Genomic DNA, 22539 nt, shown 5'->3' with positions numbered 1-22539 from the left:
AAAGTTACAGTTTGTGTAGCTTTCAGGGAAATACTTTTATAGCATGTCCAAGCAGCAGTGGGGTTTTGACAATCATAATACTAGAGAGTAAACGTAGAACATTTTTGCATTGTACCTATTTCTCTATTTCAGGGGAAATTTGGATTCTTTGAATGTATGTTGCACATTTTAAATAGTCCTTGCTAACTTTGCAGTTGTCCCCAAATTCTCAGCTCTTCCTGTCACCTGCCTTTCCGAGTTGGCTTCTGTTCACTTTGTGATATGGGGAGAGCTCGAAAGAATAACTCTCAAAAATAGCATTTTAAAAACTATTAAATCAGGAAAACAGGTAGCACAGGCACACTTTTTTTTTCTCTCTTTTTGCCTTTGAAGTACTCCAGCAAGTTCATGGATCTAGTTAAAAAAAAAAAAAGATAGATATTCTCCTAATGGCAGAGATTGCGTTGGAGGCAGTGGGTTTGTGACAGGGAGCTTGTGATAACAGGCTCCAGCTGTCCCCCAGAGCTCGCAGAGGGAAAACAACCCTTGCTCAGAAAGGAGTTCTGCCTTCCAAAGACCTCTCTGTTAATTTATTTTATTTATAAGTCAGAGTGCTCTGTGATAGACTTAAAAACTGGAGATTCTAAAAACATTCCCTTTGGGCTGAGGGGTTGGGTAATGATGGACCTGAGACTTCTCTCAGTATGTCTTTTCTTTTTAATTTGAAAAATGTAAACACATATTTAAAACATCAAGTTAAATCAGAACAGAAAAAATTAAAATGAAAAACAAGTGGAAACAAATGAAGAACCTAACATTTGTGTTAAAGATATCAACAACATTACCACACAGAGAAAATATTTATTTTAAGGGCTTTTAAACATAGTTCTCTGAGTGTACATTTTTAGTGGGAAATATACTAAAGACAAAAAGAACAGCACAAACTTTTGAACTTCATAGTTTTTTTTAAATTGAGTTTATTGGGGTGACATTGGTTATTAAAATTATATAGGTTTCAGGGGTACAGTTCTATAGTACATCATCTGTATACTGTATTGTGTGTTCACCACCCCAAAGTCAAGTCTCCTTCCATCACCATTTAGCCCTCTTTACCCTCTTCTACCTCCCCCCACCCCCTTTGCCTCTGGTAATCACCATGCTGTTGTCTGTGTCTATGAGTTTGTTTTTTGCTTAATCCTTTCACCTTCTTCACCCAACCCCACAACCCCCCTCCCCTCTGACAGCTGTTTGTTAGTTTATTGTTATTGTTCATATTGGCATTACAATTTTATTTAATTTTTATTTTGTTTCTTGATCCTCACTTGAGTATATGTGTGTGTGCATGTGTGTGTGTGTGTGTGTGTGTGTGTGTGTGTGTGTGTGTGTGTGTATTAAAAGCGTAATGTGCTAATTAGACAGGACATCCTTCCAGACAAAACCAGGGCTACGAGGGAAGCCCGGGTCCCGGGTGCCAGAGGGAAGCTGTTGACGGTAGCTGGGGGAAGGAATCCCTACTCTTGCATGAATTTCATGCATCAGGCCTCGTGTGTGTGTGTGTGTGTGTGTGTGTACACACTAGAGGCCCAGTGCATGAAATTTGTGCACGGTATGGTCCCTAGGCCTGGCCTGCGATCAGGGCCATCTTCCTCACCTGCCCACAGCCGGCCTTGTCCCCTGCCGCCACCCACCCCTGTATCCCCGTTTGCCATTGGGTGATCGGTGCCTGACAGCTGGGGGAAGGGGCCGAGAGGTCAGCTGTTCCCACCCGCTCGCCGGCCCTGCCCCCGCCATGGGTGGCCATCAGACAATCGGAGCCTGCTGGTTGGGGAAAGGGACCAAGAGGTGGTCAGTGCACCTCATAGTGACTGGTCCAGTGATCATTCTGGTCATTCTGCCATTAGGGTCAATTTGTATATTACCCTTTTATTATATAGGATATATATTCCTCACCTGAGGATATTTTTTCACTGATTTTTAGGGAGAGTGGAAAAGAGAGGGAAAGACAGAGTGAAACATTGATGTGAGAGAAACTCATTGATTGGTTGCCTCCTGCACGAACCCTGACCAGGGCCCAGGCCAGGGAGGAACCTGCAACCATGTAGCTGCCCTTGACTGGAATCAAACCCAGGACCCTTCAGTCCACAGTCCGATGCTCTATTCACTGAGCCAAACCGGGATAGGGCCACTTGAGGATATTTTTCCATGGATTTTTTAGAGAGAGTGGAAGGAGAGAGAGAGAGAGAGAGAGAGAGAGAGAGAGAGAGAGAGAGGCATTGATGCATTGATATTGCCTCCCGCACTGGCCCCAATCAGGGGCAACCCAGGTACGTTCCCTTGACTGGGAATCAAACCTGAGACCCTTCAGTGTGTGGGCTGATGCTCTAACCACTGAACAAAATCAACCAGGGCAGCATTACAATTTTAAAACAGTTTTAAAATCAAACAAATGAGTAAATTTGTTATATTTTTAGGAATCAAAATTTTCAGTGTAAGAAAAATAGGTACAAATGCAAAAGAAAAAGGCTAAGAAAAATACTGTTACATTTAACATTGAATGGACATTTAAAAAATAGATGTCCATTATCTCTATAAGGTAGTTTCTAGAGAACTAGTATGTTTGATCATTTTAGAAATCCAAGATTTTAAACAATGCAATTTTATGTTTCTGATAACAATTTCATGTTCTTCTGGTTTTTATTTACATTGATTTTTCTTTTTTGGTCCATGTTTAATTAGATGTTATGAGGAATTCTAAAAAAAAGTCCCACCAAAGAGAGTCAAAATCACCCAATGGATTCTGGCTGAAATTTCTTTTTGAGACATTGAATAAATGTATTTTAATGGGCGAATGTAGGGAGAGAATTCCAGCATAAGGCAGAGAGCCTTCTGGGCTCCCTTTGACATAGAGCAAAGGGGAAACAGAGCATTTGAGGGGAAGGGATATTATCAAGTGCAAAGTAGAAATGTGGAGTTGATTTCACCATCTCCTTCTCTTTGCCACTATTCACCAAAGTCCAACGTACGTCCCCTCTCTTCAGTGAAGCCTTCTTAGCTGCCCTAGATCCACACAGCCATCTGTCAACCACACATGAGGTTTTTGGAGTGGCAGTTATTTAATTCATGTGTCCCCAATTCTCTATGAGCTCTGTTCATTCAATCATTAGGCACCTGCTGTGTGCATATCATGCAGTGCCCTAGAGATATATGAATGAGATACAACCATTGTCATCAAATAAAATTACAGTCTAGCAGGGGAGAGAAACTGGTAAACATTAGCATTATAATGTGATACAAGAAATCCTAAAATAGCAGTATGTAAAACTTGCATGGTAATCTGGAGGAGGGAGAATTGATTTTGCTTGTGTGGATGGAGGGAGGGAAAGAAAAGAGATGGGGCAGAAGTCATGTCTTACAATCCTATATAATAATCCTATATAATAAAAGGGTAATATGCAAATTGACCGAACGGTGGAACAACCAGTTGCTATGATACGCACTGACCACCAAGGGGCAGATGCTCAATGCAGGAGCTGCCCCCTGGTGGTCAATGCGCTCCCACAGGGGGAGTGCCACTCAGCCAGAAGCCAGGATGATGGCTGGCGAGCACAGAGGCAGTGGCAGGAGCCTCTCAGTCAGATATCCCCCAGGGCTCCTGGGCTGCAAAAGGGAGTAGGCTGGGCTAAGGCACCCCCCACCCACCACCCCCGAGTGGCTTGGATAGTAGGAGTGTAATAAGTGTGTGGGGATTGTGATGGGATGGGGTGCTGCATAGGCAACCAGACTTGGTGGAGTTATGACAAGGAAAAGGGAAATGATGCAAAATATTGGGCTGGAGGGAAATCCAAGACCCAAGTTTGTCTATTCCTGGATTTTGCCTAATGCTGACTTTAGTTGTATGTATAGTCCTGTATCTCTCTCTCCCAGGGTTTTCCATAGCATGGTTTGTGGTTAGGGTAGGGAGGGGTGCTGTGTGCCGTCCTGTCTCATCTTGAATTTTACAAAGCAATTCATTGTATAGGACCTGCCCAACACAGACCAAGTAGCCCAAGCAGATGATTGGTATCATTCCACAGACAAGTGCAAAACTTGGTTCTGATTCAGTGTTGAGAATAGGCACAATTAGGTCTGTTAGCCTTGCTGTAAGTCAGAGGACAACAAAGAAATGCACCAAGCACTTCAAAGACGTTTCCTGTGGTAGGCAGCCATAGTTGGCACTTCATTTGCAGTTAGGAATGCTAAAATAAACAGTGGTCAGCATCTGATCAGATCAGCTGTACAAAAGCTTGCTCTTGCCCAGGGCAGCCCCCTCATCCCAGAAATACCATTCTTGGTGTGTACAAAGGGTGCCAGATGTTCTTATTCCTTCAAGATGTCCCTGCTGACCTAATCACCTAGGAAGTACATTCCAATGGTGTTGACAAGCCCTACTTTGCCAGTAAATGAAGGGATAGGTGCACTTTTAAACCAGAAGTTACATCTGTGCCATTCATACATCATTGGCTCTAGTAATTGGGATTGAAAATTAGCAAGGAAATTTTGACTAAAAGGATAATGAAAGCTATAAAAAAAAATGAACAAGTTGTCACCTTCAATAAAGATGAGTGACCACTTTGCATATCAGTGTAATCACTTCTTTGGCTGTCAAGGCTTATACTTTTTGGATATAATAAGTCTTTCCCCTGGAACACATTACATACATGTTCTCTAGCCACAGTGAAATATACAAGACAGCTTCAGGGAGCTTCAGTGGCTCTTGCATGTTGCATTAAAAGCTGAGCCCTTGTGGATATACATGAGATAGATGTCAGTATTTTAAAGAACTGTATTGGCATATATATTGTATAAAGCTATGCTGTTGATAGCTGTAAACACTACTTTATTTTGACTGCAGCACAAATTCTTGGGATCATGTAGCTTTTAAACAATTGGGTCAAACTCACACTAAAATGTAGTGAGAAAATTTGGTGTCAGATATAATTCTTATTACTTGAAGCTTAATTAAGAATTCTGCTCCTCTGGACAGGTAAAGGAAGCCCTAACACAAGCTGAAAAATCTATTACATTATCAAAACTGTACCATCAGAGAGTCAATCCTTTGACAGTATGATACATTGAATATTACATGTACTGTGGAGTCAAGTAGACCAGACCTGGGTCCAAATTTTAGCTCTGTTGTTTAATACCTCTGAGACCTTAGGAAAATAATTTTTGAGCCTTTATTTATCTGCTCGATAGGGATAATAACAAGTAGTGTTTGAGTTATTTGTATGTTATATAATGTGCCTACGGACATATAGGGTACTTAACAAATATTTCCTTTTTCCTATCTGTCTCCCTTTCTGTTCCCACATTCCCTTTTATTATTAGTCTTTACTGATAGCAAATGTCTAGAACTTCTTAGGAAGGGAAATGAAAATGGCTAATATCTCTTGTGGGCTCACAGGTTACTAAGTTCTAAGCCCAGAGCTGTCCAATGAAAATATTATGGGACCAATATGTAATTTAAAATTTTCAGTCGACACATTAAAAAAGTAAAGTAAAAAGAAATTAATTCTAACAATATGCTTTAACCCAATTATTCAAAATACCATTTCAACATATATCAGTATACAAATATAATGAGATATTTTGTACCAAAATTTTGAAATCCAGTTTACACTTAAAATACATCTCAGTTCACACTGGCCATATTTCATGTGCTCAGTAGTCTCATATGGCTAGTGATAACTATATGGAGCAGTGATGTCCTGAGTGCTTGACATGTATTCGTTCTTTTACTCCTTATTTAATACGGGTTCTCTGGAAAACAGGTCTTATGTACAATCCCAGGGCAGTGAGAGTGAGGGAGAAGGGAAGTGAGGCAGATACTTGCTTTGCTGGTGCAGAATACCTGTTCAGAAAACTGGACCTAAAGACTTCCTAATGGAGAAAGAAAGAGGAAGAATTTTTCTGTCGTCTCACATCTTCCATTCTTTTTTGGGCAAAGTGTGCCTCCTGGGAGCTAATTTTGTGCCCTTCTGAGTTGTGATACCTAGCCCCTTGAGGCAGCCTCTGAGGAGGCCACATCCCACATCCTGTGGCTTGGATCTTCATTCCAGTCTGGGTGTGGATCCAGAGCATCAGTAGGTCTATCACAGTGGTCGGCAAACTCTTTAGTCAACAGAGCCAAATATCAACAGTACAGCGATTGAAATTTCTTTTGAGAGCCACATTTTTTAAATTTAAACTTCTTCTAACGCCACTTAAAAATAGACTCGCCCAGGCCGTGGTATTTTGTGGAAGAGCAACACTCAAGAGGCCAAAGAGCCGCATGTGGCTCGCGAGCTGCAGTTTGCCGACCAAGGGTATCAGGTCAAGCCCAGGAGCTCTGGAGCTGCTGTATCTCCCACTACAGTGGGCAATCAATGCCATTCCGAATTTGGCAGTCAGGAAGAGGCCAAGGCTGCTAGGGATGACAACAGTGATGGAACCCAGGGGTCTCCATAAGTGGCCAAGAATTCAGGAGCTAGGGAAGCTGAGAGACTCTGAGGAGGCACATAAAATGTCTCCAATTGATTTCTCAACCTAATGTTGGAGGGAACTGAGGCATTCTAATGAGATGCCCGCTGCACAGTTTGTGCTCTTAAACACAAGCTCATATAGGTCACTACCAGCTTGGCACAGCTCAATATAAATCAGATTTCCTGCTAAGAGCAGGTTTTTATCCACATAAACTTAAAAGACAGAGAGGGCCTGAGAGGAGAGATAGATATTGAAGGGTTCGGTGGACATTATTGACCCATCTGTAATTTTGCTCAGGAGCTGACCACTTCTGGCTTGCCCAGGAATTCCCGAACCATTTTGTCCCAGCTTGGAGGCTGGTACTGACCCTTCCATAGGTCTCCAGCCCATCAGAAGATTTAGCTGGACAGAAACATTCCGTTCATTTACTTCTTCCATTGCTGTAATGGGCAGGTTATTAATATCTAAACGAAGTCCTTAGAGCAGCATGAGTCTAGAATTAATAGTATGAGATGCTGTTCAGAGCTGAACAAGAACTACTCTTCCTTTTTCTTCTGGAACTTCTATTGGAATCAGAATGCCTGGCAGCAATAGACGTGAGAGGTCAGCTCTCCAATTCCAACAGTTTGCAGATGAGGACGCTGCAACCCAGCTAAGCAAAAAAGTCTTCCCCAAGGTCAGACAGTTCATTGTAGAAGGAACCTAGACCCACACTCAGGTTTTTAATTTTTTCCCATTTTATTTACATAATACCCTTGCCTTATCACACCATTTAGTTTGGGAATACCATAGTTCATTTTTATGGAAGGAAGTTTCTGAATGAACCTCTCTCTCTATGTCAAAAGGGTACCTTCATGTCTGTAAAAGCACACACCTCTGACCATGTCACAATGTCATGCAAATGATTACATAGGAGAAGCCCTGTGCCATAATAAATTCCCCCTTAATCATATCTACATAAAGTTATCAGTCCCCAGAGCGCTATCAAATCTTAACTTTGCCAAATAGTTTCTCATCTTGATGCACTTTCTTGCAAGAACTCATAAAAATATCTTAGTAAATACCAAATGTAACTAATAGAAATTAAAAATGTTATAAAGCCTGGTGAAGAATATTCTAGCATTGGTTAATAGATTTGCTGACTCACCTTGGAATACCTTACCCATGCTTGGGTGATAAGGGATAGGAAGGCTCCCTGTTGTCATATTCGGGGATCATTTGTGGTTTTATTGTACTGTTGCCTTTGTAGGATTATAGATGGATTGGTCATGTAAGAGATGAGCATATGCTCTCTGTTTTCAATTTTCAAAAAATTAGAACATTTGTAAGCCAATTTTGTTCAAGAATGCTGACTCAAAGGGTGAAGAAATCCAAGTCCAGTTTCACAATTTACATGTCTGTGGTTAAATTTCAGGACTGTGAAATTCTCTTCCCCTTTAGCTTTCCTACCCTCACTACTACTCCCGTAAAAAACAAAAGGTGAGAGGAGAGGGATGAGAGTATTACCGTTGCTTAAAGTGCTGCTTGAAAAGGATGCTGTAGAGAATAGACTGCAGGATACTTTGGCTATGTCCAAAATTCTTGTTTAGCTGCACAGTTTGATGCTCAAGATTTTTCACAATCATTATTGTTCACAAAAGTTAAAAATGTTGTCTGGCCCTCTCTAACTCTCACCCTATACAGAGCCATTGGCATTTTGCCTAAGAGTTTCTTGTTTTCTCTTTATGTAGCACTTCATGTATATGTCAAAATATGATTACAGGGTTTTAATCCTTCCCACGATACCTTTGGCACTGGGGACGGAAACTAATCTCTCCCACTCCTTATCAGAATTCTTTAAAATAACCAAGAATTCAGAAATCAGAGTGCTTTGGATGGTGGACAGAAGACATCATTTTGTTGAAGACCATCAGCCTATTTTAAACAATGAGAGTTGCAAATTTGATTTAAATAATGTGGTAAATCAACTTTTCACTTCCTTAAGATCTCCAGGAAAAAGAGGAAGGTATGGTTCTTCACACAGGGGCCAAAGAGGTGTGGTAGTGAGTTTCCTGAGTGTGTAAAGGTATAAGTGGTAGAGAAAATGTTCTGTGTTTGGTTTTTTTCCCTAGTGCAAAGCTCAGCAGACTAAGAGTGGGAAAGTGATGGAAGAAGACAACGAGATTGGGAAGCCCTGTGGGAGAAGTACTAGATGATGACAAGAATTCCTTATGGCATACATCTTCCTCTGTTAGTTGGGGGTTCCTGAACTAGTTAGGGACGTTTTCTCCATTGAGGCTTTTCCTTGTGGTTGATAGGAACAGAACCTACCTGAAATAGACCCAACTGTATATGCAAACTTAATAATGATAAAGAATATTATCATCAGTTAACTGGGACAACTGGTTAACCATTAACTGGGACAACTGGTTAACCATTTATAAAAAGAAACCAGTTTAGCTCATGATCTCACACCTAATAGTAATATAGATATGGCATAGATCAAATAATAAACTGCTTAAAATGTTGAACTAGAAAAATATAGGCAAATATTTAATTTCATCTTTGGATGGAGAAAGACTTTCTAAGTTTAAAAGCATTGAAAAGAAAAGATTGATAGATCTGTCCCATATTAGAACTGCCATCAATGCGATTAAAGGCCAAGAACAAACTGGGAGATTTTTATAACAGATATTATTAAAAACTAATAACCTTTCTTTATTTAAAAAACATATCTCATATAAATTGATAAGAGAAGCTCCCAGTCCATTGACCCCACAACCCCCAGATTCTCTACTCCCTCATAGAGTCGTACTTCACAGACGATTTGTCTGCACATATCTCCACTTCCCCAATACTCTCAACCTGATCTCCACCCTCATCAGTGCACTGAGTCACCACTCACTTCCATGTGGCCAAACCCAGAGGTCTTTTTTTATCGCCCTAAAGTTAAATCTTCCTTTCCGTGGGTTGAACGCTTCCCCCTCCTCACTTTGGCCTCTGAGATAATGCATTCTTGTGTCTCTGGATGCTCCTTACTCCTCAGTTTCTTTTCTCATGTAGGTACCTTTCCCTCTACCAGACCCCTAAAATGCTCAAGTTCCTTGGATCTCAGTCCTGAGTCCACTTCTCTGTCATTAAACATCATCTCCCTAGGTGACCTTATCCATTTCATGGATTTATAGCTGCATAGTATCCCATGTTGTAAATGTACCACAGCTTTGTTATCCACTCATCTACTGATGGGAACTTGGGCTGTTTCCAGATCTTAGCTATTGTAAATTGTGCTGCTATGAACATAGGGGTGCATATATCCTTTCTGATTGGTGTTTTGGGTTTCTTAGGCTATATTCCTAGAAGTGGGATCACTGGGTCAAATGGCAGCTCCATTATTTTTTTGAGGAAACTCCATACTATTTTCCATAGTGGCTGCACCAGTCTGCATTCCCACAAGCAGTGTCATTCCATGGATTTATATGCTATTTATAGTCTTGTAACTCCCACATTTATATTCACAGGACAAGTCTAACCTCTGAGCTCTGTGTACTCTGCTTGACATCTCCATTTGCATGGTCCCCAGGCATGTCAAATGTTACATAGCAAAAGTTGAAGTCTTGTTTTTCCCTACCCCCACCTGTCTTGACAACAAACAAATGAAAACTTGTTTTCCTTTTGGTGTTCTCCATTTTAATGAATGAATGGCACCATCACTTGTTGCTCAAATTTAAAACATGGTGGTCATCCTTAGTCCTTCTCCACCCTGACCCACATCCAGTCTATTAGTAAAACTCTATTTCCAAAATAGATTTTAAATTTATCTCTCTCCCTGTCCAACCCTGGCCAAGCTCACTGCAACAGCCTCTTCAGGGGGCTCCTCTCCTATTTTTACTCCTTTCCAGTTCTCCACATAGTAGTAGCTCAAGACATCTCTTTAAGATAAATTTGGGTCAACATGTTGTCATTGAACTTTAAAGAAATCCTAAATACCTTACTCTGACTTACACCTGAGTGAGTTTTTTCTAATTCTTTGAACTCATGCCATTCTCTCCAGCAACTTCTTTGTGTCTACATATTGTTCTCCACTCAGTTCCTGATTCCTCCAAGCTCTTTATTGCCTCCAGGCCTTTGTATCTGCTGTGCTCTTTTCTGCCCAGAAACCTCTTACCCCCACCTCTTCTCATTTGAGGCTTTCTATTACCCATTTGATTTTCTCTCTCTGTACTCTACTTCTTTTACAGTCTGTATAATTTTATATTTATTTTGTTAATTGTCTACCTCATGAGAAAGTAAACACCACAAAGTCTGACCAGATCTTTTATTCACCAATATACATATTCAATGACTAGCACACTACAGGCTCTCTATCAGTATTTCTCAAATGAGGGAGCTAATTAATAATTAATAAAAACTTAAATAGGTTAATGAGAAGATCGTTTATAAAAAGGGAAACACAAGTAGCCTAATTAATATACATGAAGCACCTAGAATTGTACCTGCTAGGTACTAAGCCCTATATATATTTAGATATTGTTTTATATTAATAATGTTTAATAGTATTTGGTAAATTAAAATTAGTATTGTCACCTAAAGTGATAGTCAAATTAAAAGAGTAAGGAGATATCAACTTCTGCTTCTTAAATTAGATAAGATTAAAAATATTAGATGGTCAACATTTTGATGAGATAGGTGCTATTTACAGATAGTTACCAAGTGATTTGACAAAAAACAATTTGGATGAAAGCAAGTCAGTATAACAATTTACTAAAACAAATTTTTGTTCAAAAACAAATACTGCTAGACAATGGTTGTTCAAGCATTGCTATTTGTACTATGGAGTTGGTGCCTTTAAACATTTTCAGGTTAAGCTTTTTCCTTATTTTTTTCTTTTTGCCCGTTGTTTTTTTTTTTTGTTTGTTTGTTTTTTCAGATTCCCAGATATTTTTTTACCTTTTTTTCCCAGCAATTAACCCTTTCGATGTTTGTGGCAAACATATATTGGAAAAAATCTAAATGGGCAACAACAGGGGAATTGTTGGAATGAGTTAACTTGCTAGCAATAGGGAGTTATACGAGAGAAAATTTGTAGAGCACATACTAAGTTGAAAACTGCCTGTGGTGAGCAAAATTAACAAGTCTAGAAAAACCAATGACTACTAGTAAACATGTTCAGCAAAATTGCTGTTTATGCACATGATCATGTTGACGAGTTTGCTTTTGGTCACATTGCATTTAGTCAGAAACCTACAGATATATCAAGAGCCCTTAAAATGTCTACAGTTAAAACTTTCACTGTGAAGAAAAAGAAATAGAAATGTAGTCAAAGATTTATCTGTAAAGATATTCATCAAAAGTTAGCAATCATACAAAAAGAAAAAAACTTAAAACAACATTCAACATTAAGGGCATGAGTCAACATGAGGGTGAGCAGCCAGGAATAGGTAGAAACACTCTTTCTCTTTCTTACTGGATATTGAAGATTTACACTTGTTAGTATAGTTACTTAGAATAATTTGCTTAAGTAACATAGTATAGTAAGATTGAGAATTTGAGTGCATTTTCTGAAAAATCATTATGTCATAAAGGGTCTTTGAAATTGTTCCCCAAAAGAAATGTAAAAGCTTTTATTACAGCTCTGATATGTAACAAATTGCTGCCACTTGCTTTTAGGGAAGGAAGACCAGCATGGTGGCAAAATTAGCAGCATTCAGGGAAAAATGGGTGGCAGTTAATTGTGAAAGTAGCTGTGGCAAGATGAAAGACATTTCCTTTGCCACTCTCACACATAGCAATCAACTGTAGCATGCTCTGGGAAGACCTTTGCAAGCCAGATTCCTTCCATGTGGAAGTGATTTGATCTCCTAATTAAGATCACATTTACAGATAAAATCAGGAAGGAAGCAAGCTTGACAGGGGTATCATGCCAAAAGCCAGGGTAAGCGGGAAGCCTTTGAAGGATAAAAGATGAAGGTAGTTGGGGTTCGGAAGGAAGTGGTTTTGTAGACCCTGTTTGGTCTTGGTTGTTTTGTGGTCATTATTGGAGTGGTGTCTTTGGGTCATTAAAGGTTTAATTCTGACATATTTATAGAGAACAAGAGACAAGATTTGTATGGGTTTGGTAGTACTCCTGTTGTTGGTTAGCCAAAATTTACCCCTAACCTCTTATGAAGAGTTATTTACCTTCTAGAAACTTTGCCTGCTTGATATTTGAACTTTAAGATTTTAATCCAATAGGTTTTTCACATACAGACTAACTCATTTAAAGATAAGTTTTCTAAATACTTTTAACAGAGAATTATGAAATGAGAATAAAGACAAAGGAGGAATAGCTTTGGATTTTAGTACCTGTGCCAACACTATTAATCAGGACCAAAATAGAGAAAAGGAAGAGGAAAATTTCAGTGATGGAAAGGTGTTAGTTTTGTTCATGCTGAAACATCTGTAGAGGAATGTTTTACTTTAGGTTAGACTGGACCAATTTATTTTAATCCTATGGAAATAGATACATAGCTAAGATTTTACCAAAAATGATTTATTTCATTAAGTTCTCATTGTATTATGAAGGTTTATTAATAGTTTAATACTATACATAAAAAAAACAGAACATAGAAAAGAATGTGCCTATTGGTGATATTTCTTTATTTTTGCAAATCAGCAGTGTGTAATAGAAAAATTAAATCCAGGCTTGCTTAAACTGTATTTGAAGCTGATTTATCATCCTTGAGTTAAATATAATTTATATTTGCTATTTCAACAGAGTTACCATGGAAGATAAAAACTAAAAAAAAAAACCCCAAATCTACCTGCTTTTCAAAAATTATGTGTGTTTGAGAATTTTATCACATTATTGATTAATTGAAATAGAATAATGTACTTTTAGGTTTGGGGGAGTTGATTATTCAAGACATGTGTTATATTGAAATCTTCAATAATCTGATTTTCAATATAAAAAGGGTATTAGAATCAGAATTCTATTTAGGTTAACAAGGTGATGAAAAACACCTTCAAAATAAATTAAAAGTTTCCCTTTAGTCCTTTTCATACTGAAAGACAATAGAATATATTTGTGGCTTTGTAATGTTGTAATGTCTCTAATTGGTTTCTGTTTAAAATTTATGAATGAATAAATAAGTACTGAATTCTGTGTGTTTTGCGCACATACACGTGTATCTATGTAGTTGCAGCCTTAAAGAGATAAGTTACTATTTTTTGGACAACACAAATGAGGTTGAGAAATTAGAGGCAGGAAGAAAAGTAAAAGCTAGCCCAGACAGCAAGATTGATGACTGAGCCCTAACTGGTTTGGCTCAGTGGATAGAGCGTCGGCCTGCGGACTGAAAGGTCCCAGGTTCGATTCCGGTCAAGGGCATGTACCTTGGTTGCGGGCACATCCCCAGTAGGAGGTGTGCAGGAGGCAGCTGATCGATGTTTCTTTCTCATCCATGTTTCTAACTCTCTATCCCTCTCTCTTCCTCTCTGTAAAAAATCAGTAAAAAATATATTTAAAAAAAAAAGATTGATGACTGAGTTTGAGGGCAAGAATAGGCCTAGAAGCCCTCCTCACTTTTCTATAGCTCTAGTCTGAGAAGTCAGAAGAGAATTTTAAAAATGAAAATGTGGAGGAAAACATTAATTTTCTGATTCAGAATTTTAGAATCAGAGAAAGACTTTAACATTAGTGAGTCTCAAGATGAGATTTTCAGATGAGTGAACTAAGCCCAGAAGAAGAAAAGTTTTTCGCTAGTCAGCAGGAAAAGCAATCCTAGCATCAAAGACTTGGTTTCCAGGTCAAGATTATTTTTATGACTGCATTCTGGGAGAACATTAGTAAAAATTAAAGAACCTCTTTGTGATTAATCTCTGTTGGAGGCAGGGATGCTGCATCTGCCACTGAGGCAGAGGTTAGGAAAGACATTTATATATGTGTTTTCTTAAGTTTAAAAAAAATTATCTTTGTTTTTGAAAGTATTACAGATGTCACCTTTTTTTCCCCATTGACACTCCTCTTCCCCAGTCCTGACCCCTCACCAGGCCTTCACCCCACTATTGTCTATGTCCATGGGTTATGCATGTATGCATATAAGTTCTTTGGTTGATCTCTTCCCTCCCTCACCTTCCCTCTGAGAATCATTAGTCTGTTGCATGCTTCCATGTCTTTGGATCTATTTTGTTTGTCAGTTTATTTTGTTCATTTGGTTCCACATATAAGCAATACCATGTGATACTTGTCTTGGCTTATTTCACTTAGCATAATACTTTCTAAGCCCCTCCATACTGTCTCAAAGGGTAAGAGATCCTTCTTTTTTACAGTTTGCATAGTATTCCATTGTGTAAATGTACCACAGCTTTTTTATCCACTCATCTACTGATGGGCTGTTTTCAGATCTTAGCTATTGTAAATTGAGCTGCTATGAACATAGGGGTGCATATAATCTTTCTGATTGGTGTTTCTGGCTTCTTAGGATATATTCCCAGAAGTGGGAATCACTGGGTCAAATGGCAGATCCATTTTTAATTTTTTCAGGAAACTCCACTCTGTTTTCCATAGTGGCTGTTCCAAGCTGCATTCCCACCAGCAATGTACTAGGGTTCCTTCTTCTCCACATCCTCGCCAGCACTTGATTGTTGATTTACTGATGGTAGCCATTCTGGCAGGTGTGAGGTGGAATATCATTGTTGTTTTAATTTGCATCCCTCTGATGATTAGTGACATTGAGCATTTTTTCATATGTGTCTTGGACATTTGTATGTCCTCTTTGGAGAAGTGTCTATTCAGGTCCTCTGCCCATTTTTGATTGGATTGTTTGTCTTCCTTTTGTTGAGTTGTATGAGTACTTTATATATTTTGGAAATTAACTCCTTATCAGCTATATTATTAGCAAATATGTTCTCCCATACATTGGGTTCCCTTTTCATTTTGTTGATGGTTTCTTTTGCTGTGCAGAAGCTTTTTACTTTGATGTAGTCCCATTCGTTTATTTTTTCCTTTGTTTCTCCTGCCATAGGCATTGTATCAGTAAAAATTTTGCTATGTGAGATGACCTTTAAACCAAATAGGGGTTCTTTTTCTGGAAGAGAACAAAATATTGCTCATATAGAGGAGTCATCTGATATTATGTGACATTTACCCTTGATCTTCTTAGAGGTAATTTGAGAAGGCTTCATTAGACAAAACCAGATTCTTTCCATATGGTGCCTTACACACCTAATGATTCTAGAGAATCAGCTCCTACATCTTGCTGGTGCTGCCCTTGTGTTATATATGTTTCAAGCTCTTCAGATTGATTGTGAATCTTTGGCCTCAGGCTGCACTTGATGTCACAGGTCTTTCTGGTTTCATTTATATATGCACAAGGGAATTTGCTTTCCTGTCTTTGAAGCTGTATTGATGCACCTTGACCTTCTAGGCCATATAAAACCACCTATCAGACCATTTAAAGCCCAAAGCTCCAGTACATTAAACATTCATAGGAAAGGGAATAATTTTCTGATAGCATTATTTATAATTCTCTATTATACAACTTAATATACAAATATACACTTTAATCATACCAAATCACCCTTCCTGAAAAAGGCATTTTGCTACATGCATATATGCATATAAGTTCTTTGTAGGTCAAAACATTAATGAATATCCTATGTATACTGTACATAAATTTATTATTATACATGAGATTTTCCATTAGGAAACATCATTCAATAAATATTTATCGAACACCTACTATGTCTTTTTTCATCCAAGCGTTGGCCTTGGATGAAAAAGGCCATAATGTCCATTTTTTTTGGAATTTACATAATTGTTCTCTGCAAAATGATGCCTTTATGAAGGAGAAAATAATTCCGAGCCCAATAATTTTGGACTATTTACACATTCATGTTTTTAATAACTGTAATCTTTTATTAAAATACTAGAGGCCTGGTGCACAGATTCATGCACTGGTGGGGTTTCTCAGCCTGGCCTGCAGGGATCTGGCTGAAACCAGCTCTCCAACATCTCCCAGGGACCCGGCTGAAACCGGCTCTCCGATATCCCCTGAGGGGTCCCAGATTGCAAGAGGATGTAGGCCAGGCTGAGGGACCCCACCGGTGCACAATCAGGGCTGAGGAGGGACCGCAAAAGGACTCCAGGGTATGTCTGGCTCATCTAGCCCAGTCCTGATGGGGAGCAATCAGGGCCTATTGGGGTGGGCCAGCCAGGGAGGGACCGCGGGAGGGCTCTAGGGTGTGTCCAGCCCATCTTGCCCAGTCCTGATTGGCTGGACCCCAGTAGCAAGCTAACTAGTGGTCTGAGCATCTGCTCCCTGGTGGTCAGTGCATGTCATAGCAACTAGTCGAATGGTCAGACACTTAGCATATTAGGCTTTTATTATATAGAATAATGTATAGATCTAGAGATATAGAAGCATGAACAGATTCTTGAACCTAAGAGGGAAGGCAGGGGAGGGTGGGCAGGAAGAGATCAACCAATGAACTTGTATGCATATGTGCAAAACCTGTGGACACAGACAATGGGGTGGTGAGGGCCTGGGAGGGATGGGAGTGGGCTGAAAGAGGTTAATGGGTGAAAAATGGGAACCTATGTAATACTTTCAACAATAAAGATTATATATATATGTATATACACTGAGTGGCCAGATTATTATGATCTCTGAATGCATAATAATCTGGCCACTCAGTGTATATCCTATATAATAAAAGGCTAATATGCAAATTGTCCCCTTGACCAGGAGTTCAACCAGCAGGCAGGCCGGCCAACTGCCCATGTCTCCTCCCCCTGGCCAGGCTGGCCGGACCCCACCCATGCACGAATTCATGCACCGGGCCTCTAATATACATACACACACACACACACACACACACACACACACACTGAGTGGCAAGATTATTATGCATTCAGAGATCATAATAATCTGGCCACTCAGGGTATAACATATACACAAACAAGTATACAAATCAAGTGTACAGCTCAGAGCATTTTCATCAAGTGAACACAGTCATGAAATCAGAAACCAAGTCAAGAAACAGAACATAATTATTGAGTAAATTAAGCAAGACCAAAAATTACATGTATATGATTCCATTTATATAAAATTCAATAAAGTGCATGCAATGGTTGCTGGGGGATAAGGAGCATGAGATGGAGGGATTACAAAGAGGCATGAGAAAACTTCTGAGAGTGATGGGATATACTTACTATCTTAATTGATGTTTTCAGAGGTTTATATATATCAAAATGCATCAAACACTGTGAAATAGCCCATTTATTGTCTATCAATCATATTTTTCAAAAGTTGGACTTTTTAAATTTGCAAGTTAATTTTGAGGGTAGTGACTCAGAAGGGACATGAGGAAGTCTTCTGGTGTGATAGTTTTCTTTGGCTTGATATAGGTATACTAGAGGCCTGTTGCACGATATTCATGCAAGAATAGGCCTTCCTTCCCCTGGCTTCACTCCCAGCTGCCCGGGAGCTGGCAAGTCCCTGCTCCCTGGCCACCAGGCAGCCAGCATGTCCCCACTCCTGGCCCACCCAGGAGCCCGCAGGTCCCAGCTCCTGGCACGCCCAGAGCCAGCAAGTTTGTGGGAGCCAGCAAGTCCTCGCTTCTGTCCTGAGTGTGGCTCCCTTAGTTCCCTCCGCTGCCCTCCTTCCCCTCATAGCAGGCCTCATGCCCCTCCCGGCAGCTCTGCGCCTGCATATGCAAATTAACCCCCATCTTTGTTGGGTTTATTTGCATACTCACTCTGATTGGCTGTGGGTGTAGCGGAGTGATGGTTAATTTGCATGTTTCTCTTTTATTAGGTAAGATAGGCAAAAAACAAAATGTAGCAAAGAAAAATCTGTATACTATATTTCAGGTTTGTGCATTTCACTGTATTTAAATTGCAACTTCATAAAAATAAATTTTACAAAAAAAGTAAAAAATAAAAATAAAAGAAACAGAACATTATCAGGCCCCAGAAGCCCCCTTTTAAACTGATCCAGTTACCAAACTTCCCAAGGTAACCACTTTTCTGACTTTTAGCAACATAGACTAGTTTTGTTTTTTTTTAAATCCTCACCTGAGGATAGTTTACTGATTTTTGTAAGGGAGGGAGGTAGAGAAGGGGAGAGGGAGAGGGAGAGGGAGGGGGAGAGGGAGGGGGGGAGAGAGAGAGAGAGAGAGAGAGAGAGAAGAGAGAAGAGAGAGAGAGAGAGAGAAGAGAGAAGGAGAGAGAGAGAGAAACGTCAATCACCTGCCTCCCATAAGTACCCTGACGGGGATCAAACCCACAACCTAGGTGTGCGCCCTGACTGAAATCGAACCCACAACCTTTTGATGCATGGGACGACACTCCAACCAACTGAGCCTCACTGGTCAGGGCTAGTTTTGCTTTGTTTTGAACTTTATGGAAATGGAATAATATGGTATATTATCTTTTGTGTTTGCCTTCATGTGCTTAGCATTATGCTTGTGAGATTTATCTGACTTGTTATTTGTGGTTGGGTTCATTCATCCTCCTTGCTGAGTAGTATTTCTTTGTATAAGTATATTACAATTCATTATTTATTTTATCATTAAAGACATTTGGACTATTTCCAGTTGTTGTCTGTTACTGAAAATGTCGCTATCAAGATTTGTGTACATGTCTTTAGGTGAATATTTCTGTTGGGGATACACTTTTGAGTTGGCATGCTGGGTCACAGATTATGCACATATTCACCTGTATTACATACTGCCAAGCAGTTTTCTAAAGTTTTATACCAACTTACAGTCCCACCAGTAGTGTATGAAAGTTCATTACTCTATATCTTTGCCAAATATAGCATTGTGTGCTTTTTCATTTTTTGTTTGTATTTTAAGTTTAAAAAACTAGCACTTGGGCTTTATGATAAACAATAAGGCATCATCAAGTTTATAGCAACAGTGATCATCCCTTGGATTTTAATCTATGCCAGTAATTCAGAATGGTATCATATTGAATTACAAACTCTATTTAACTGTTGCCAGAATCAAAGCCTCTGTGTACAATGGAAAATCCTGTAAAAGTTTGCATTTCTTACATTTGAAGTCATGGCTTTTTCAAGCCAGCAATAGTAGACCACCTTCTTTTTTTTCCTACGCGGTCCAAGTTAGAACAAATAAAAAATGCTTATAGGTCCCTTTTTTATTTCAAAATACACATAGCTTTATTGAGACCTAGGGAAGAAATATACAGTTGGATGAAAGATATCAAGTGGAAATTTGGAGCAACTACTGGCCAGTAAATGATTAACATCTGACCATATTTGAGAAATGGCTGTTGGGAGATAGCTGCCATCCTGAAATAGCTTGTCACCCATATTGTAAAGCCAGAAAGGCTAACTTTTAGACCAAGACCCTTAAGAGGGAGTTGTAATGGCAAACTATCCAGCCCCTACCCCCTACCCTGCTTTAACTGCACCTTCCAAAGGAGGAATTGTACATAATGGATTCAGGCCCCAGGCCCTCTAGAAGGGCCCAGTTGAAGTAAAGAAGAACCCTATTCTTGGAAAGATGCTGATGGTTTCCCCTTTCTTTTCAGTCCAAGATTTACACTCGCACACCAACCTTATATTTGGACTTCAAATTGGACCAAGGAGCAAAGCATTCCCAGCCTGTTCCTAAAGGTATGATGGGTTCTGGGGTTTAGTGATCATTGCAGGAAAAAAAGGAGGGAGGGTACTTTCTCTGGAATGTTCTTGATTCTGAACCTCAGCACAAAGGTCTATGAATTTAGTTTATGTTAAATTATGTATAAACTAGACAATATTGATGGGTCCTTTCAAGTTATGAAAATCATAGAATGTTAGGGCAGGACCCTCTGGGCCACTTCCCTCATTTTACAGGTAGACCTAACCATTCAAGGCCACATAAGGGCTTTCTGGACAAGGCAGTGTTTTTACGCATGTCTCCTGACTTCCTGGCTACTATTGACTTTCAGTGTTCCTGGCGGCAAATTCTGACCTTCTTACTTATGAGCAAACACATCTCTAATTGAGATACACACATCTTTGATTGTGGTACACACAACTTTGACTGAGATATACACATTTCTTTCTTTAAAATATATTTTTATTGATTTCAGAGAGGAAGGGAAAGCGAGAGAGAGAGAGAAACATCAATGATGAGAGAGAATCATTGATTGACTGCCTCCTGCACGCCCCCCACTGGGGATCGAGCCTACAACTGGGCATGTGCCCTTGATCGGAATCGAACCCAGGACCCTTCAGATCCCAGGGTCCTCTATCCACTGAGTCAAACCAGCTAGGGCAATATACACATTTCTTGATAAAAGTATTGCTATGGAATACTTACCTTTAGGCTGACATTTAAATACAAAGAATAATTAGAAAACTTCCAGGAACTTCAGGCCAATTTTATTAAAAAAAAAAAAAAAGAACCAGAGGGAGGCCTGGAAACATGCAACAAACTACCGGATCTCAGAGGGAAGAGGGAAGGAGGAGGGGGTGGGTGGGAAGAGATTAACCAAAGGATTTATACACATATATACAGTACCCTTGAACACAGACAATAGGGTATTGAAAGCCTGAGGTGGGAAGGGAAATGGGTGGAAAGGGCAAGGGGGAAAAAAGGAGGACATCTATAATATTTTCAACAATAAAGGTTAAAAAAAAGAACACTTTAAAAAAATGGTTACACCTGAGGTCATTAGTCATCAACCTCAGACCCATTATTTTCTTTGTGTTTTTTTTTTCATTCTGCTTATTTTTAAGTACAAAAAAACTCCACAAATTAAGGCATTCACTTAAACATATGCCTACCCTTATACATAATTTTTATGACAATAAGTGTGGTAGCATACATACTTTAACTTTTTTTTTTTTGAGTTTGAGTCCCCATCCCCACATTCCCTTTTCCTCCCTTATCAGCCCATAGTGATACCTTCTCTATATATACCACATCTAGGGGAAATCACAGATGTATCTACACTTACTTTTGTACACTGACATATATATGCATGTAAATGTACACATTTTGGGTTATTTTGTTATTGTTTTACTAAAACACATATATGTATAAGGAGTAGTTGTAAAATTCAATGAACTAATGAACTCTAAGACTGAGAGGCAGAAGGAAAATGAGCTGGATTAAGCCAAGGAATGTAGGCCAAATAAAGCTCTCACTAGGGACCTTTGCAAGAATTGGGAACCTCCATGGAAATGAGAGCAAATGCCACAGAAAATGATTTACATATTTAAAAGCAAAGTTTTACATTTTTTATGTTTGACTAAGGGAGTTCTGACTTAAATGTGTTACTGATTAAACTGTCCTACAGGGCCAGAGGTAAAATGTGACCCCCATCCCAGCTCATTTTCTTTCTTATTGCCTGAGGAAAGGGAAGAGTTTCCCAGCTGCAAAGAGCCAGTAGCTTGGAGAGGACATTTGTAGAAGACAGGAAACTCTAGGGCCAGTGACCTCTGACAGCACAATAAAAATGTGGGGATCTTATCATTCCTAGTGCAGGACATAAAAGTGGGAGGAGAGGTGGGGAAAGAAAGTGTAGAAGGATTTGAAAAATCTCACAAGATAACTCTTTGCTGATGCAAGGCAGAGAAGGAATTCTAATAAAATGTGGTGGTTCTTAAACAATTTGGCTCATACTTTGCTGTAGCTTTAAGATACAATGCTTGATGAAATTAATCTAAGTTTAACAGAAGCAAGAGCAGATGGTCCACATTTTAAAAAGAAGGGGAGGGGAAGGAAATCACCCTTGTTCCTATACCATTCCCTCTAACCTCATGTATTCCAACTAGTAGCATGAATTATGTTATTACTAATGAAGTTATTCTATATCCTAATAGAAGACTTTTTCACAGGGCAAAAATAGGTGAATGTACTTGATAGATTGACTTGGCCATTCCTTTAAGCAAATGTTTGGTCCTTTTGTATCATGTAAGAAAATAAACAGGGAAAGAAAACAGACCCAGGCAATTATGTGTAGACTAGTTTTCTGCTTGGAGGGTGAGTAGGAATGAAGCAAAGGGGGTAGAGGAGACATGATATTAGAACAATCAAAATAATCTCAAATAAAAACCCAGTTGAGCAGGTGAAAACTTTGAGGTT

General features: G+C 39.3%; 1 protein-coding gene across 1 annotated transcript in view; it reads left to right on the top strand.

Moving 5' to 3' along the window:
• Positions 1-22539, top strand: part of PIR (pirin) — an 80921-nt gene that overhangs the window by 31402 nt on the left and 26980 nt on the right. Inside the window, exon 6 of the mRNA XM_008154926.3 lies at positions 19997-20081. Within this exon, the coding sequence (XP_008153148.1) occupies positions 19997-20081 (85 nt within the window). The remainder of the gene's footprint in view (positions 1-19996; positions 20082-22539) is intronic.

The sequence above is a fragment of the Eptesicus fuscus genome, chromosome 1, assembly GCF_027574615.1.
Source record: "Eptesicus fuscus isolate TK198812 chromosome 1, DD_ASM_mEF_20220401, whole genome shotgun sequence".
In the NCBI taxonomy this organism is placed as follows: domain Eukaryota; kingdom Metazoa; phylum Chordata; class Mammalia; order Chiroptera; family Vespertilionidae; genus Eptesicus; species Eptesicus fuscus.
This window is presented reverse-complemented; position numbering and strand designations above follow the sequence as displayed.